The 20,112-nt window shown below is 39.6% G+C and overlaps 1 protein-coding gene across 1 annotated transcript in view; it reads right to left on the reverse strand.

Annotated features, from left to right (window-relative positions):
* The window catches only part of LOC138740046 (piwi-like protein 4), a 91,281-nt gene extending 75,756 nt beyond the window's left edge, over positions 1 to 15,525 (reverse strand). Inside the window, exons 1-2 of the mRNA XM_069892486.1 lie at positions 15,372 to 15,525; positions 3,257 to 3,376 (exon numbers count right to left, since the gene is read on the reverse strand). Of these exons, the coding sequence (XP_069748587.1) occupies positions 3,257 to 3,376; positions 15,372 to 15,525 (274 nt within the window). The remainder of the gene's footprint in view (positions 1 to 3,256; positions 3,377 to 15,371) is intronic.
* Positions 15,526 to 20,112: the final 4,587 nt, after the last annotated feature.

Genomic DNA, 20,112 nt, shown 5'->3' on the forward strand with positions numbered 1-20,112 from the left:
GGCAGTTGGCCTACATGATAGCCTCCTCTACATCTGGGACATCTTGTCGGGCATACATTTCCTGGTCAGACTGGCACTGAGATGTGTCCTACCCCCTGAGGCCTTGACACCCATAACACCAAGCAGGGCCTAGCTCCTCCATTCAGACTTCTGGTATCTGCACCATTCCTCTTCAGTTAGGCAACAGCTGTTTTACATGGACCTTCACCCTCACAGCAGTGGTGCAACCGCTCCTGGGGGATGTCTTCCTTCGGGCCCAATGCCTGCTTGTCAACCTCACCAAAACTTTTCAGACTCTACCTTTGGGGGAAGCCAAGCTATCCACTCCCCACCTGGACTCTATAACACTCTCAGAGAATGAATTCACCTGCATTCTGGTGGAGTTCCCCTCAATAGTAGTGCAACAGTTCTCCGCAGCTGAGCCAAAGCATGGGGAAAAGCACCATAATTTGACCGAGGAGCCCCAACTCCATGCCTGGGTGTGCCAAGTCTCTCCCAAAGAGCTCAGCCTAGCGAAGGAGGAGTTTAAAAAAATGGAGGAGCTTGCGATTGTGCAGCACCCCAACAGTCCCTGGGCTTCCCCCCTCCACATAGTTCCCAAATCAGCAGGGCGTTTGGAGGTCATGCGGCAACTACCGCCACCTCAATGAGGCCTCAACACCCAACAGATATCCCGTGCTCCACATCCAAGACTTTGCCACCAACCTGCATGGGGCACAGGTGTTCTTCAAGGTGGATCTCATTGGGGATACCACAAAATCCCATTTCACCCCAGGATGTCCCCAAAACTGCAATCACAACCCCTTTTGGCTTTTTAAAATTTCTCCGCATGCGCTTTGGTCTAAGAACGTGGCACAAAACTTTTCAGTGGTTAATGGATGCAATGGGCTTGGACTTCACATTTGTGTTCATCTATTTAGACAACATCCTTATCGCCAGCCACAGCCTCAAAGACTACGCCGCCCTCCTGAGACAACTGTGAACCAGGTTGAGTGAGTTTGGCCTGATGATCAACCCCGTGGTGCCAATTTGCTCTGGGCTCCACTGACTTTCTGGGGCACAAGATAAACAGACACAAGACTACACCCCTCCCAGAGAAAGTCAAGGCGGTCCAGCACTTTGCTAAGCCACACATGGTAAGAAGGCTACAGGAATTCACTGGTATGATAAACTTTTACCACAGGTTCATACCGGCAGCAGCGCACATCATGTGCCCACTCTTCTCGCTGATGGCAGGTAAGTCAAAGAAATTACTTGGGCCAATGAGATTTCCAGGACATTCCAGAATGTCAAAGGCGCACTGGCCAACTCCACTTTTCTGGGAGCATGCTGGAACAGCTCATTGAAGGCCAGTGGCAACCCCTGGTTTTTTTCAGCAGGCACCCCCACCTCCCAGAACCCAAATACAGTGCTGTACCTGGTGGAAAAACATTTCCATTACTTTTTGGAAGGACAGCAATTCATGGTCTTCACCAATCACAAGCCATTAACCTCTGCCTTCAATAAGGTATCAAACATTTGGTCAGTCCGACAACAGAGATGCTTGCCCTATGGATATACAGTACATTATGGAGAAAAGCAACGTGATAGCCAATGTTCCGTCATGCCCCGTGATCAAGTCGGTACACACCAAAAGTGCAGCAGCAGAACTCAGAGATCCCCAGGTTTTGGACTGCCATCTCTGGCCTCAGGGTGGAGGATGTCCCCTGTTGGCCCAAGTAATCTGCGATGTCTCTACCGGCAGTCCTCGCTCCAGCATTCTGGCTGGATGGAGGCACCAGGGTTTCGATGCCATCCATAACCTGGCGCACCCCGCAATCCAAGCCATGGTCAAGATGGTGGATAGCAGGTTCATCTGGCATGGCTTCCATAAACAGGTCTGCCAGTGGGCCAAAACCTGCATGAACTGTCAGTCGTCTGAAGTTCAGGTTCACACAGACTTTTGAATCAGCATGGCACAGGTTCAGCCATGTACACATCAACATAGTGGGGCCATTACCAGTTTCCTGTGCGGCAAGATACGTCCTGACCATGGTTGACTGCTCCATGAGGTGGCCGGAGGCAGTCCTGCTGGCTGATACCACCACAGAAACCTGTGCCAGAGCACTTTCACAAAGCACTTCCACAGTCACCTCAAGGCAGCTTTGATGGCCTGGCTCAAGAGTCCCAACTGGGTGGATGAACTGCCTTGGGTTCTGTTGGGGATTTGAATATGTGGAATAAATTATCTATAATCCTGGTAGGTAGAGTGAATTGTATAAAGATGTATATTTTTCCAAGGGTTCAATATCTTTTTCAGTCAATTCCCTGTTGGAGTCCTCAAAACTATTTTAAGTATTTATTTTTAAATATGAGGAAGTTTTAATGGTAAGGAAAGATGGCTAGAAGGCCTTTTGAAAAATTGACCTGGAAGTTTGAATTGGGAGGTTTGCAATTTCCCCATTTTAAGAATTATTATAAGGCTACTCAATTGAAATTTATTAATGGGATGTTTGATGTAGATAGATCTCCAGCCTGGGTTAAAATAGAAGAAAACAGTATACAGGACTTTATTTACAAATGGAATTCAAAATTCTTAATAGGAAGTAGAGATTCACCTATTTTGAAACATTTGATTGAATTATGGAATAAAATAGTTTATGAAAGAGGTGGAAATGGTTTGATTTCTTGAAAAATGCCTTTATATCAAAATAGACTTCTATGGATAATCAAATTTTGAGTTTTTGGAGTGAATAGAAGACTATTTGGAAGCTGGTAAATTTATTACTTTTCAATGAAAGAAGGAAAAAATTTAATGAAGCCTCACTCTACTAACTATGATGCTGGGAAGGTAATAAAGTACATCTTGACTTTTTGAAGGACTCTCTTTTTGAAAGCCCATCCTGTTGGCAACCCCCAGTTCCATTATATTTAGTATTGAGATTTTAAAAAAAAACATTCTCCCAAATCTTTTATTCCTCTTTTCTTTTTCCTTTCTTTGATATATTTTGTTAGGAGAGTGGGTGGGTGGGAGGGATGGGTTTTATATCTATATATCACACACACAAACACACACAAATATATACATCTCCACATGTGATTTTTTTAAAAATCTTGTAGTTTTATTGATGTATACTTGGATGTGGTTTTAAAATTCTTAAAATATTCAAAAATTGAATAGTACTACCAACTATGTCAGCGATAGATCATTTTCACAACAATAGTTGGTAGCTGGCATGAAAATATAATTATTTAAGCCAAAAAAAATTATTTTTACCTGATTTAGAATCTTTCACATGTTGCATCTCTTTTCTTGTATTTACACCAAGATCAAAAAAATTGCGCCCTTTGAACCGTTCCTTCTCCATCATCACTTGCTGCTCTGCACCAGCAGACACTGTTAAGTAAGAAATTAATTGCCTTTATGACTGATTATGTAAATCTCCAGTGAAATCTGATTGCTGGAAGCATGCAATTATAAAACGAGACATCTCATGTTGGAATCATTTCAGTTCTTCCATTCTTCTTATGATATTCTATCAGGTGAAGGATGGAAATTCAATAGACATGCAGAATTTTATAAGCCATATGGCAATCTGAAGGCCAACAACTTCTATTCTCCTCACTCTTAACATACCAAAGAAAAATGTGTTCTACTCCTTATATTACTCATTTATCTCTATTGCTACAGTTGCTTTCTGAATTACCTCGTATAACTGCTGATATTGTTACCATAATTACTTCTCTGTAGTATCGATTCCAAATGATCTCTTGGATCACCATAAAATGGTGCTACAATATGATCCTTAAAAGTGAATTTTATGTGATAGACAAAATGTTATTCATTTGAATTTGATATAAATGGACCTAATTGATAAACTGTGCAGTTTCAATATAGAACTTCATATTCTAGATAAAATTATGAATGAGACTGGAAATATACCAGCAGGCACCCCTTATGTCTGAAAGAGTCCCACTATGTTTATCTACATAAACCAGTGGTTCCCAAACTTTTTCAAGCTGCCGCCCATTTGGCTCCCAATCCACATCCCTAATGCCCCTACATCCCCTCCCCCCCCCACCCCCCCACACACACACACAACAAACACACACCTCTTTCTTGGTATTAAGTCTACTACAAATTTCAAAAAACAATTAATCTAACACTATATACAAGCTTATGCATTTCATAATTAAAACTTTTCGTAAACCATATATTTTGCAATACAAAAGGGTAAATGTACATCTCAACTGTAACTACATCATCTTCACAGTTTTAATGGGATAGATCTGCTTGGTACAGGGATATCTGCTCCTCAATATCAGGCTGGAAGGCATTAAGAGGAAGTCTTAGATCCCAATTTTCAATTTGTTTCTTTGCTTGGAAAGAAGCTTGGCGACTGCACTGAAGCCTCACTCTACTAAATATGATGATTAAATAAAGTACATCTTGACTTTGTTACACAGTGCAGGACAGTGGTCAGAAATGTCCTTTTGTAACCAAAAATCTTGTTTTTTTTTAACTTTGGCCTCAGCTCAATGTCATTTTGGAATTAACTCAATTCTTCCTCCACCATTCCCATTTCCTCATTGCTTATATCGATGAATAGATTGATCACCCAGTCTGGTATTTTAAGCAAAAAAAAATCTTGAAATCTGTCAAACATGTCTCAATACTGCTGATCCAGGTGTGCACAATACACTTAAAGATCATTGCCTGATATCCTCCTCTTCTCAAATTCAGAGAGGCCCAGAAAATAGAAGAGCTCATGATGGGCTATGTTACATTTGAATAACTGTAACTTGGACAGAAAGGCGGAGAGGGCTGATTTAGCTTTGATGAGGTTATCCTAATTTCCTTGCAGTTGCTAATTAACTTTGTTGGACTTTGTGAAACAACATCATGCTTGATATTTCATAGTTCATCACAGAGAACAGAATTGGAATCTTGGAAGAATTCAACAACTGCTTTAAAAATTGAATAGAAATGCCTCAGGCAGTTTCCCTTTGACAGCTATCTAACTTCCGTGTGCAAGAACAAATGTTCAAAATCTTCATAATTCTCAGTGCAGAATTGTCAAAACAGTCAGGAATTGAGAGGATGTGGCTTGATGATTTGTGAAGTTGACCACTTAGGTTTTTTTTGGCGACCATATGTTACCTGTGGATTACACAGTGCACTGTAACACACCATAGACTGCTTTTTTCAAGAAACCAATGAAGCCACAAGAAATACTGTCTCCCCTTTTGTACCCATTTCTCATTGTCTTGCAAATAATCTCTTGAACCAGACTTTCATCCATGATGAAACAAAGCAAGAAGCAAAAATTTATTGACTGGCAGAATAAACTCATCAAATTGTAAGCCAAATGCTGTTGTCCTCAGCATGTTGCACAATGTGCCTTCAATGTTTTCAGCCATTTCATCCACTGAACAGAGTATCAATGAGAGGAATGGCTTTAATAATTTGTTCAGGTGACCTGGTGTAAAACATTGTGTAGAACCTCATTTACTACTGGTAGAATAAGTTCTTATCCAATTATATGGAGGTTCACCATATCTGACAATTAGCAATGAGATGGTGTATGATGCACACAACCCATCAGTGGATTGTTGTGAAGTGCTAGCAATCATATTTCCAATGGTTTCCATTTCTGTAAGTGTTCTCAAAATGACTGAAAATGTTAAATTTTTGTATGCATTATCAGGGTATTTTCTTCCAATGTTTTCTTCTGCAAGGTTTCATGGCTTCATTTGAAAAGACTCTTTCACACAGCAGGCACATGAGCTTCTGTTGGCTATTTGGTATTGATACAAATCCATATTTCAGATAATCCACACTATATTGCCTACACTTCTTTTGTTTTTTTGTGTCGAGGCCTTATTTATTCTGCAAAAAAGTCCTTTGTAATATTCATGCCAATCACAACAAAATCCAGCCAAAAAAACAACATAATAGCAGTGCCATTACCTCTGTAGTCTGCCCACCATGGACATGGATTCGACCGATGGTGGATCGAGAATATTCAAAAAAGAAATTCAAGTTCCAAAAAGCGCACACAAGCACATCATTTTATAGAACTAGTAAAACAACATAGCCTATATATGTATAGCATGTATATGTGCATGCATGAAATAAAAGTCAACACTGCCTGAATTTACATAAATAAAAGTAAAATGAATATATTGTGTGCCGCTACAGAGGAGAAAGACAAAACAAAGCATTTCAATAAAAAAAGTAAAAACCATGTAAATCACTACAGAAGAAAAACAATTAAATATTGTCAGGTCCCCTAATCACAGTTGAGCCATCGGGTGCAAGATTGGCAGGTGGTCGGAGCAAGAATCAACCATTGGGAGCTTAACAGGTGGGTGGCCAGGGTGAGGATTCGCAATTGGGCAATTGGGAGTTCGATGGGCGGGTGGCCAGGGCGAGGATCCTCAAATGGACCGTTGGGAGCTCGATGGGCAGGTGGCCTGGGCAAAAATCTGCACAAAGGTCTTTGGGAGATCAATGGGCAAGCAGCTGGGGCGAGGATCCGCGATTGGGCCATTAGAAGTGACGATCAGCCATTGGGAACTTGATGGGCTTGTGGTTGGTGTCAAAATTAGGGGAGTATCAGTGAATTTGTATGTAATTTATATGAACATTACAACCTAAAGATAAGTTTAATTTTTTACAAACCTGGAGCATTGCCCCTTGTAGACGTGAATGTGGTGTGTGTCCAGATCACGTCAACAAGAAACAAACAAGACTCGCTAAACAAAGTCAATTTGAAGATACAATAACAGATACATTTGTTGATAAGAAATTTATTACTAATATGTATATAAAATTACAAGAGACTGTAAAGAAAAAAAGATTTATACAAATCAAAAATCCAATGGGAGAAAAATTTACATATACAAACTCAGGAGGAGATTTGGTCAAAATTATGTTAAGTGTTACAAATACAGTAAATGTAAGCATCAAATGGTTCAATTTAATTTTCTTCATCAATTGTATTTTACTCCACACAAGTTAAATGGACTTAATCCTAATTAGTCAATAGGTGTTTATGATGTGCGAAAGAAATAGGGACTTCTTTGCATTTAATGTGGACTTGTGAAAAAGTGGAAAGGTTTTGGAATAAACTGAGTTTATTATTAGAGCAAATTATGAAGATAAAGGTACCAAAGGACCCAAGAATATTTTTACTTGGAGATATTTATGAAAACAATATAAAAAAATTCTTGGTATTTGTCCAATTTCATTTTTTAAGTATTGCAATAGCAATTGCAAAGAAAAGGCTGGCGGCAAAACTCTGCATGCCAAACTGCATGAGTTTTTCAAGCTTTGTTGGGACCAAGGTAAACTGCCTCAGGATCTTCGTGATGCCACCATCATCACCCTGTACAAAAACAAAGGCGAAAAATCAGACTGCTCAAACTACAGGGGAATCACGTTGCTCTCCATTGCAGGCAAAATCTTCGTTAGGATTCTACTAAATAGAATAATACCTAGTGTCGCTGAGAATATTCTCCCAGAATCACAGTGCGGCTTTCGCGCAAACAGAGGAACCACTGACATGGTCTTTGCCCTCAGACAGCTCCAAGAAAAGTGCAGAGAACAAAACAAAGGACTCTACATCACCTTTGTTGACCTCACCAAAGCCTTCGACACCGTGAGCAGGAAAGGGCTTTGGCAAATACTAGAGCGCATCGGATGTCCCCCAAAGTTCCTCAACATGATTATCCAACTGCACGAAAACCAACAAGGTCGGGTCAGATACAGCAATGAGCTCTCTGAACCCTTCTCCATTAACAATGGCGTGAAGCAAGGCTGTGTTCTCGCACCAACCCTCTTTTCAATCTTCTTTAGCATGATGCTGAACCAAGCCATGAAAGACCCCAACAATGAAGACGCTGTTTACATCCGGTACCGCACGGATGGCAGTCTCTTCAATCTGAGGCGCCTGCAAGCTCACACCAAGACACAAGAGAAACTTGTCCGTGAACTACTCTTTGCAGATGATGCCGCTTTAGTTGCCCATTCAGAGCCAGCTCTTCAGCGCTTGACGTCCTGCTTTGCGGAAACTGCCAAAATGTTTGGCCTGGAAGTCAGCCTGAAGAAAACTGAGGTCCTCCATCAGCCAGCTCCCCACCATGACTACCAGCCCCCCCACATCTCCATCGGGCACACAAAACTCAAAACGGTCAACCAGTTTACCTATCTCGGCTGCACCATTTCATCAGATGCAAGGATCGACAATGAGATAGACAACAGACTCGCCAAGGCAAATAGCGCCTTTGGAAGACTACACAAAAGAGTCTGGAAAAACAACCAACTGAAAAACCTCACAAAGATAAGCGTATACAGAGCCGTTGTCATACCCACACTCCTGTTCGGCTCCGAATCATGGGTCCTCTACCGGCACCACCTACGGCTCCTAGAACGCTTCCACCAGCGTTGTCTCCGCTCCATCCTCAACATCCATTGGAGCGCTCACACCCCTAACGTCGAGGTACTCGAGATGGCAGAGGTCGACAGCATCGAGTCCACGCTGCTGAAGATCCAGCTGCGCTGGATGGGTCACGTCTCCAGAATGGAGGACCATCGCCTTCCCAAGATCGTATTATATGGCGAGCTCTCCACTGGCCACCGTGACAGAGGTGCACCAAAGAAAAGGTACAAGGACTGCCTAAAGAAATCTCTTGGTGCCTGCCACATTGACCACCGCCAGTGGGCTGATAACGCCTCAAACCGTGCATCTTGGCGCCTCACAGTTTGGCGGGCAGCAGCCTCCTTTGAAGAAGACCGCAGAGCCCACCTCACTGACAAAAGGCAAAGGAGGAAAAACCCAACACCCAACCCCAACCAACCAATTTTCCCTTGCAACCGCTGCAATCGTGTCTGCCTGTCCCGCATCGGACTGGTCAGCCACAAACGAGCCTGCAGCTGACGTGGACTTTTTTACCCCCTCCATAAATCTTCGTCCGCGAAGCCAAGCCAAAGAAAAGAAAAATAATAAGATCCAAAACTGTATACCTTTGGAAAAAATTACGTATAGTTTAAGGAATTGAGCTGAATTTTTTTTTTTAATATGTATAGTAGTTGGAAACCATATATGGATTTTCTGGATAATTTTCTGTCCACCTCTTCTCTATGATCCACTCCTCTTAGTAATTTTTAATAACAATTAATAATTGTATGTGCTATTATTATTGTATATTAAATGGTAGGTGTTTCTTTTCTTTCTTTTGGGTGGAAGGGGGGATGGGGAGAAAAATAAAGTTTTTTGTACCATTGACTATGGATATTTGATTCATGTTTTATTCATTTTTTTCTCCTGTAACGATGCAAACAATTAAATAAAATTTTAAAATAAAAGAAACAAACATTCACTGCCTCCTTTTTCTTCACCATCCCCTGACTGCCCCATTTCTCTTCACTGACCCCTTCTATTTTTCCACTGCCCCTGGGTGAGGGAGGGGGGGTGGCAACGGCCACTTTGGAAATCACTAATGTAAACAATATTTATTATGACCTTCGGCAGTAGTTTTGCCTGAACAGTTTTAACAGTCAATAACATGATATCAAGTAAAACATTAACAAGCAAAGGAACAGAACAAGGTGTAAGACCACAAATGAGCTTTTAATGAAGTAATAGGGCTGAAGGCTACACATCCCTACAATCAATATTATAATAGGAGTCTATGAACAGGTTTAATGATTTCTCAACTCTGAGATTACTCATACCTTTAACCAAGGTGTGTTCATTTTATGTAAAGATTTAATGGCAAAATAAATAGTAACAGGCCATATAATTCAAATAAAATATTCTCGGAATCCATCTCACCACATTCAGGTTCTTAGACATTTGCAATGGTTCAAAATAAATGGCAATTGCATACATTTAAAGTCAGCAACTATTTTCTATTTAGTTACTTAATAGCATCTTGACTAACAAATAGAAGTAGGAGGAGGATATGTTGCCCCTTCCCATTTATTCAATTATGGATATGTTGTGAGTGAGGAAACAGGTTTGGTAGGTCTCAAGGACAAGAACTCTGAACACAGATTTTTGTAGTGAAGGATTTTATTTACAGAAGGCAGGTGTGGGAAATGGTATACGAGTCAGCTCGTGCACACGCACACACATTACTGCAGCTGTGGGAAAGAAATAACAGACAATTAATAATGAACGTGGGGAAAATAGCACAAGAACAAAATACACACACACAGTTTACAACACCTGTGGGGAAAGAAATAACAGAATTAATAACGAACGTGAGGAAAATAGTGTAGGCACAAAACACACACACACAATGAACTAGTACATACAATGATCAAGGAAAAATCACTAAAATGTCCACCACCCCTAGACTCAGTGCAGGCACAGCTCTATGCAACAAGGGACATTAATTAAACACTCCCAACCCCTATAACAGTGCACATCTTACCAACAGTTTCTCCAGCACCCTTCCACATTTCTAGGCCTGGAGTGAAGCAGGATAGTCCCAAACTGGCAAAGAGAGAGAACAAAGAGCACATGGGAACTTTATAGTACTGGAGAGTCCAGCCCAGGCCATTTACAGAGATATTTGGCTCAGTGTCAGGGGGGGATAATCCAATTACAACAGCCAATGGCCCAAGGCCAAGTATAGGCCTGGGGCCAACAGCAAGATGCGCACAAATTGGTGGGGTGGAACTAAACCTTAATTGGCAGCTGGTGTGTCCTCCGACTAGGAAGAGGGCAATGCTGTCACACGACAGCCACAACCCTTCCCAATATAGGATATGAGTGAATAATGTTGGGAATAAAATATTACAAGCTCCTATAATGGTATATTATTTTGTGATGTCATACCAATAAATAAAGCTGAGTACCTTGTCAGATTTTGTAAAGTATATTTTTCCTGCAATCTTATCCAAGTTCTACAGAAAATACTCACAATATCTGATGAAGAAATTATGGATTTTTAAAATCCATGCAAACACCATGTACGGGCCTTCTGCTAAACAACTTGCTACCAATAAGTAATATTTTATAGCCTATGCTAGTCCATCCACTAGGAAGGCTCTTGATCTACCAACTTTTCCTTGACCAATTCTGTGACTTTTGTCAGCAAAGATAGATCCAGAATTTGATGAAAACCAGTCTTAGATTCTCTTTTTATAGATATATCTATATATATATATTTTGGAGGTGCTATCATGTACTTAGAATTAAAGTAATATTCTAATCTTCCCTGCATATACCTGGTGCTATTCTGTATTCATTTTGTGAACAAATCAAATAAATTTGGATCTGGTTATTAGCTGGGAAACTTCCGATTAAATATTTTTGCCGACTGTGCAAGGAAGAATCCTAAAAGATTTTTATATTAAAAAGAGTGAGGAGGGTCTATGTGTAGAGCCAGAGGAGATGGGGAAGATCTTAAATGAATGTTTTGTTCACTGCAGAGTCCCAAGTTTTAAAATTATTTTTAGAAAGTTTTGAATATACTTTTGAAGTATCCGAGAAGCAGCTATGAAAAAAACAAAAGCTCAACCAGCAAAGAAAATGACTACTAAGCAGCTAACAAGTGCTGAAGAACTTGGGCCTACCTTACAAGTGGAGCCTCCGGACTCGATTCCTCCTCACCCTTGTCCACAGCACCAGTCCTCCAGTAGGATTCAGTCTACACTGGCGCCGATTTTGCGCAGTATTGCAGAAGATGGCGCCGGCACCCGATGTTGTCACTCTCCAGACCAAGAAGAACAATCGTGCATGTGCGTTATGTTGGGTATGGCCCAGGCTTCAGGGGGACCTGACCTCTCTCGACCCAGTGAACCTGGGCTGACGGGAGGGGAGGTCCACACTCGTAGTTGGGCTGAAGTGACTTCAGTATCAACAGAGGAGGAGGAAGCAGACACAGGAGGATTGGAAGAAGAAAATCAAGGCATGAAGGAGGAAGAAACTGTTATATACAAGGGTAGGCCCATAGTTAAATAGGCTTTAAAGTTTAAGTCTGATTCTCATCATTCAGATTCAACTTTACAAATTGATTTATCTAAGTAGGTGGAAAATTTGGCAATTCTGATGGGTCAAGGGTTTTCATCTGTAAAGGAACAGCTTGCTGATATGAAGGGGAAAATATCTTCTATTAAGTTGGATGTGGCAAAGTGCCTGAAAGTGGTGGATAAGGTCCAAGATAAATTTGAGATTGAAGAAGAATTTATTGATTGCAAGGATGATGTGGAACAATGTAAAGGAAAGATGGCAATTACTTGGAAAAACGAGACTAATTTGAGTATTCAGAAATGGCATTTAGAAATGAGATCTTGTATTCCATTGGAAAAGATAACATATAATTTATGTAATAATTATTCCTTTTTTCTTAAAACTTGGAACCTGTATTTATAGTGGGGTTGAATTATTAATCCCCTTTCCACACATTAGTGGTGTTGTTCCAAACCATGGTAACTAATTGATGAGTTTTATGTTATGTGATCTCCTCTTTTTTTTTACTTTGGGGGTAGTTTAGAGGGGGTGGGTTAGGTTGGGGGTAGTTTAGAGGGGGTGGGTTAGGTTGGGGGTAGTTTAGAGGGGGTGGGTTAGGTTGGGAGTAATTTAGAGGGGGTGGGTTAGGTTGGGGGTAGTTTAGAGGGGGTGGGTTAGGTTGGGGTAGTTTAGAGGGGGTGGGTTAGGTTGGGGGTAGTTTAGAGGGGGTGGGGGGTGGGTAAGTTTGGGGATAGTTTAGAGGGGGGTGGGTTAGGTTGGGGGTAGTTTAGAGGGGGTGGGTTAGGTTGGGAGTAATTTAGAGGGGGTGGGTTAGGTTGGGGGTAGTTTAGAGGGGGTGGGTTAGGTTGGGGTAGTTTAGAGGGGGTGGGTTAGGTTGGGGGTAGTTTAGAGGGGGTGGGGGGTGGGTAAGTTTGGGGATAGTTTAGAGGGGGTGGGTGGGTTAGGTTGAGGGTAGTTTAGAGGGGGGTGGGTTAGGTTGGGGTAGTTTAGAGGGGGGTGGGTGGGTTACATTGGGGGTAGTTTAGAGGGGGGTGGGTGGGTTATGTTGGGGGTAGTTTAGATGGAGGTGGGTGGGTTAGGATGGGGGTAGTTTAGAGGGGGGTGGGTGGGTGAGGTTGGGGGTAATTTAGAGGGGGGTGGGTGGGTGAGGTTGGGGGTAATTTAGAGGGGGGTGGGTGGGTTAGGATGGGGGTTGGGGGGTTTCAGGTTATTATTTACATAAAAATAACATGTATGTATTTTGTTTTTTCCTAAACTGTATTTTTTCATTGTATGTATCATGATCAATAAATAAAATTTTCAAAAAAATAGAAGGAAACACTTGCATAACCTCATGGGTGGGAGGAGACTGTGGAGGGTTCTGGGCCTAATGTAGGCAAGAGGCACTAAACCAGGAGGACATGTTGTTTGGCGTGGACAGACTGGGTCACTTTCTGTGCTTTGGGCTCTGTGGTCAAGCCGAAAGGTCTGTTGGGTCAGGGATAAGGTAGTTCTAATGCTGTTACTGGGTTTCCAGAATCCATTGGCTTTCAGTTGTGTCTTTTAACACCTGCTAATTTGAAATGATGGAAGGTAACCATCTGGTTACCTATAATCATACAGGGAATTTAATCCAACGAATTGATATCCATCCATTTAGTTTTGGTGAATAACATTTTAATCGCCCCCCACCCCCCCCCCCCCCCCCACCACTTAATTCTATTGGAAGAAGTCCACTGAACAAAATATGGATCACTTTATTATCATTTTAGAATATCTGAGAGAGTAAGAGCATAATAGCAGAGATATTATGCCAGAAACTATCATTTTGTCACAAATAAAAACGTTCTAGTTTTTGTCAGCAAGACTAAGATACTTACAGCACTTCGTTTTCTTGCAACACAATTTAAGGGAACGGCAAAAGTTTTAAAGCAAGAAACGATGAGGTTAGACTTCGTAAACCCCTCACTGTCATACAGGCGAGCCGAGCCCCGCACTGGCAAATCTGTCAATCACTCGCACCACATTTCATAGTTTTTCAGAATTAACTGCTGCTTATTCGGGAACGTGGCTCATACGCATTGATTATATTATCCTCAAATCACATTAATACTCGCCTTTCCAGCAGAACCTGACTGTACGATAATAAAATTCAGCGCACACGCTTGCAGCCGCACCCTCTTCCCCTTCGCCGCCAGTCACAAGGAGGCGCGGCCCCTTCTCAAGGTCAGATTGACTGGTCCAGGCAACTTCAATCCACCGACTGGTTTTGGGAAACTACAATCAAGGAAATCTCCTGAAAAAATAGGGGGGGGGGTTAAAAAAATTACCGGAGGAGCACTGGTAATTTAAAATTAATAAATCAATGAGAACTACTGAATAATTAAAACATTATAACCGCTTTATAACATACAAGGTCACAATTTCCATTCTCAGCAACTAGGTGCATGTTTCTGACATCATGTCCCCAATAGAAGAAATAAAGCACATGCATGGCCATATGGACAAGTGAAGTAATCATGGCCAGAAAACATCAGGTAGAATAACAAATGAAAATGTATAATAAGGCAATCTGGTCTGAAAACTGAAAGAGTGGAATACTTTTGGGAACAAAGGAAAAAGACTACAAAATGCTGGGCCAAAGATTTGGGTGCAAGGGTTGCAGAAAATTTGGTTAAGCATTGGGAAGGGGGTCGGTGTTGGCCCAGCAAAAGGTGTAAGGCGCTCCTTCCGTCTGATAGCCTACGGGTCACCCTTAGGCAAGGTGTAGTACCTGTTTAGCTCCCAATCAGGGTCACTTGAAGGCATGGTTTGCCTTTGGTTTGGTGAGTGGTTTTTCTTACAAGCAGATTCTACAAACTGGAATTTATGGCTGTAGAACTAAAAACACTGGACAGATGAATCTGCTGATCAACGGCCAGGGTTACCCATCCAGTATGGACACTGCAACTGAAGAAGGCAGTATTTTTCCTTGTATAATCATGAGCTCAAAATTGATTACGGTCTCAACTCAAAGATGGAACCTTCACCAAAGGAGAAAAGGGGAGGCAATAATTATATTTCGGAGGGTCAGAGGTCATCATGGATGGAGAGACACGATCACCCACACCGAATGGCAAGGCACCTGGATGAATGAATTGGGAAGGGAAAGAGTACATAATGATTTTATGGAATGTGGTTTGCCACTAATGCAGAATACAAATTTTCTCATGTTAAGGAGGGGGTCAAATGATGGAGTTTGGGAAAACAAGCCCTCCACAGAGAAAGTTGGAAAAAGGTAGAAAAGCAAGGCAGAGAAGAAAAACATTAAAAAGTCACAAGATAAAAAGTATAAGAGGATTTTGAAGATGGCTCCAAAGAAGGAAAATTCTACAATGACAAGTAGAGATAAAGAAATCGCCAGAGGAAAAAAGAGGAAGGCCTTACCGGAGTCCGGGAGCAGGGAGCTCTCCCAAAGGGGATGGCCCGAGCGGCAAAGCTGGTAGGCGGGCAGCTGTGTAGCGACGTCCCCTTGGGCAGACTGGAGCTTTGGGTTGCGGAGACTGAAAAAGTGCCAGTGCATATGCGCAACTCCACGCATGCGCGGTACGCACTTTAAGGAGGAAGCCGATGGGAATAGGCGCCGACATCAAGACGCTGACTCGGTAATGGGAGAGGCCATAGAGAAGACAATAGGAGCAGGATCAACACGGAGTCAAGAAATGGAGCAAGAAAAAGAAGATTTAGACGAAGATAAAGGCATACAAGAAAAAATACAAGGTAAAAAACACAAGCAGATGATTGATAAGGAATACTTTGACAGTCAAATAAAGATTCTAATGGAAACAATAATGGTTGAGTTAAGTACTATTAAAATAACATGCAAGAGACATGTAAAAATACAAAGAATGGAGAATGCTTTTGCAGACATGAGAAAACAAAGTGATGAAGTGGAAGACAGAGTGATAGGCGTGGAATTGGGGGTGAATGAGTTAAGAGAAAAATTGGAAGATAAAGATAAGGAGATTAAGAAGACACATGATTTATCGGCCCAAAAAATTGACATTTTAGAGAATTTCAGCAGATGTAATAATATAAAACTAGTGGGCCTGAAAGAAGGTGAAGAAGGGGCAGATATAAAAGGACTTATAAAAAGATGGGTCCCACAGATCTTGTGGGTAGAAGAACCGCAAGAATAAATAGAAATTGAAAGAGCCCACAGAGCGTTGGCGCCAAAGCCGCAGCCACAGCAGAAACCGCGTTCCCTACTAATAAAACTACTACAATATACAACGAGAGAGAAAATATTGGAACTAGCAATGAAAAGGGTGAAAGAAAATAAGGAACCATTGGAGAACAATGGGGAAAAAATATTTTTTTAATCCAGATATTAGCTTTGAACTTTTAAAGGAGCAAAAGGAGTTTAATTTAGCAAAAACTGTTCTATGGAAAAAAGGTTATAACTTTGTGTTATGGCATCCAGCAGTGTTGAAGATATTCATCCCTGGTGGGCAAAATAGATTGTTTTCAGATCCAGAAGAAAATCGTTGCTTTGCAGACCAATTATCAAATAAGCAACAAGAAGAGTAAAGGAAATACTAAAAGGACTGTTCAATGTATATAAATAAGTTAGAATGTTAATAGTTTGAATACAGATGTTTAAGAAAAAAAAGGTTAGAAAAAAAGCTTTGTTATTTTTTAAGAATAATATATAGAGATTTCTCTGGGGGATGGCTGGGAAGGGGGAAGATCTGCCCACTGCGAAATTTGTTGGCATTTGCTGTATATACCACAACCCATGTAGAAAAGGAAGTGTGGTTGTCTTGTGAGGTGGCAAGGGCAACTCAGATAGCAGACACAGGGACAGATTTTACTTGGGGGAGACTTTCATTTTTAACTTTGACCCATCAACGGATAAAACCGGGAAGACTACTATAAAAAATAAAGCAGCTAAATTTACATTGAACTCAATGCATCATATGAAGATAATTGATATGTGGAGAAAACAACATCCAAAAGAAAGAGATATTCATATTATTCAAACAGACATAAAACCTATTGTAGGATTGAGACTTGAAAGGCCAACACGGCCTGTTTCTGCTCCGTAAATGGTTATATGGTTATATGTTCTTGTTGTCAGCTCAGATTCAGGGGTGAGTTCAAAAGACCAAATATAAGACAACACTTTTATCAGACCGTTCACACTTGTTATTGACAATTGATTTAGAGGATATTCCACCAAAAACATATAGATGGAGCCTAAACCCCATATTGTTAAAAAGGCAAGACTTTCTGGAATACATAGAACAACAAATCAAAATATATTTCAAAACGAATACAAATTCAGCAACAAAGAAATTTATATTATGGAGTGCAATGAAGGCCTTTATTAGAGGACAAATAATTAGTTACATGACCAAGATTAAACAAAATATGATTGGTAAATACAACGGCTGGAAAAGAGATAGTAACTATAGAAAAAAAATTAATGAGAAGGGAAGATATAGAGAAAGAGAAAGAAATGGCAGAGAAAAAATTAAAATATGAAACATTGCTAACATACAAAGTTGAGAAAAACATTATGAAAACAAAGCAAAGATATTATGAAGTAGGAGAGAAAACCCACAAAATATTGGCTTGGCAACTAAAAATGGAACAAGCAACAAGAACTATCATAGCAACAAAGAAGGAGGATAAACAGATATATAAACCATTAGAGATTAATGAATATTTTTCAAAAGATTATAAGCAATTGTATCAAACCGAAAATCCAGGGAAGAATGACAAAATAGTTGATTTTTTTATCAAACATTGAATTACCTCAATTACAATTGGAAGATCAAAATAATTTACTAAAACCCCTGGCAATTACAGAAATACTGGATACAATAATAACATTAATAAATAATAAAACGCCAGGTGAAGATGGGTTCCCTACAGAGTTTTATAAGGCATTCAATAATTCCACCCCTCTTTGAGGTAATGAAACAGGTGGAAGAGACCCAGAATTTGCCTGACTCATGTAAAACAGCAATAATTACAGTAATTCCAAAAATGGGGAAAGATTCGCTGTCACCAGCTTCATATAGACTAATATTTTTATTAAATACAGATTATAAATTAATTGCAAAATTACTAGCGAATAGATTTCCAGACTGTGTACCGAAATTAGTGATGCTGGACCAGACAGGGTTTGTTAAAAATAATGTCTGTAAATTTATTAATTTAATCCACAGCACAAATAAATACAACATCAACTTCAGCAGTAGCTCTTGATGCAGAGAAAGCTTTTGATAGGGTGGAATGGAATTATCTATTTAAAGTACCACAGAAATTCAAATTACCGGAAACATTTATTATTTGGATTAGAGCACTGTTATAATGGTTCTTTGGTAAAAGCAGTAACAATTTGTTATGTTTCAGACCACTTTAAATTGAGTAGGTCAACAAGGCAGGGATGCCCATTATCACCATCCCTGCTTGCTTTGGCTATAGACCATTGGCAGAGCTGATAAGAAGGGAACCTACGATAAAGGAAATAAAAGTAAAAGAGGAAGGATTTAAAATGAGCTTGTTTGTGGATGATATTTTAGTATATTTAACAAACCCAGATGAATCAATAAAAAGGTTATATACAAAATTGAAAGAATATGGGGCGATATCAGATGCAAGGTTAACACTGATAAAAGTGAAGTGACGCAATGAACAAAGTCGGTTATACAAAATGTAAAAAGGAATGCCCTTTTAAATTGCAATCACAGGCCATACGCTACATAGGTATCAAGGATAGATAATGGTTTAAATCATTTTTATAAATTAAATTACCAACCGTTAAGAAATGGAAATATCTACCATTAACTTTAATAGGGAGAATCAAGATTAATGTATTTCCATGGCTACAATATTTGTTCCAAACACTACCAATTCCCTTGACAGAGGTATTTTTTTATGAAGTTAAATAAATTAATAAGAAAGTAAAGAGTGGCTTTGGAAAAATTAACAATGGGTGTATAAACAAGGAGGATTTCAGCTACCAAATTTCAAAAACTATTACAGGGCAGCACAGTTAAGATATTTATCAGATTTTTATCAGATAGAAGAAAAATTGGATGGGCTCAACTCAAGAAAGAATGATATAAATGGGATGAGAAACTGGTGCTAAACAACAATGTACCAATACTACATCATATACTAAAAATATGGAAGAGAATGCATCTGGAGAGAAAGATGATAAACTATCAAATACCAAAAATTTTAGTAACGCAAAACCCATTAATTCCATTTACAATAGACAATATATTTTTTAAGGAATTAAAAGAATAAAAGATTGCTTTTTGGGAAATAATTTATTGACATTTGAACAGTTAAAAAATAAATACGGAATATCACCTGGTACAATATTTTCATACTATCAGTTGAAAACTTATTTAAAAGAAAAGTTGGGAATAAGATTACCTGAGAGTAGCTGCTATGAATACTTAATTACAGAAACTGCAATAGTAAAAAAAAATTTATTACAAACATGTATAGCAAATTGCAATACAAGGAAAATGATGAAGCAATATATAAACCCAAACAAGGTTGGGGAAAAAGATTTAAATATATGAATAAAGAATGAAACATGGAAGGAAATATGCGCAGGGACCATGAGTAATACAATAAATACCCGGTTTTGTATGATACAATACAATTGGCTACATAGATTATATGTTACACCTCAAAAGTTAAAAGGATGGAATTCAATAATATTGGACACATGCTTCCATTGTAAACAAGAAATTGGAACAACATTACACGTAATTTGGACATGTACAAAAGTGAACATTTTTTTGGAGGCTTTAAACCTAATATTAAATAGAATTACAAAAAATAGGATACCAAAAGACCCAAAAATATTCCTGTTAAACAACATAAAAGACAAAGAGTTAGACCTAAAATTATGATTGCACTTGTAGCAGCAGAAAAGTACATAATGATAACTTGGAAAATGGAAGCAACCTTAAAAATACAACAATGGTACATGGAAATGAACAAATGTATTTCATTAGAAAAAAAATACCTACAATATAAAAGACAAATATGGTTTATTTGAACAAATTTGGGAACTGTACATAGAATATATTAGAAACCACCAATTTCAGTCCTCCATCTATTAAAGTGATAAGATACAAGTACAAAAGTAATTGGA

The sequence above is a fragment of the Narcine bancroftii genome, chromosome 7 (assembly GCF_036971445.1).
Source record: "Narcine bancroftii isolate sNarBan1 chromosome 7, sNarBan1.hap1, whole genome shotgun sequence".
NCBI lineage: Eukaryota > Metazoa > Chordata > Chondrichthyes > Torpediniformes > Narcinidae > Narcine > Narcine bancroftii.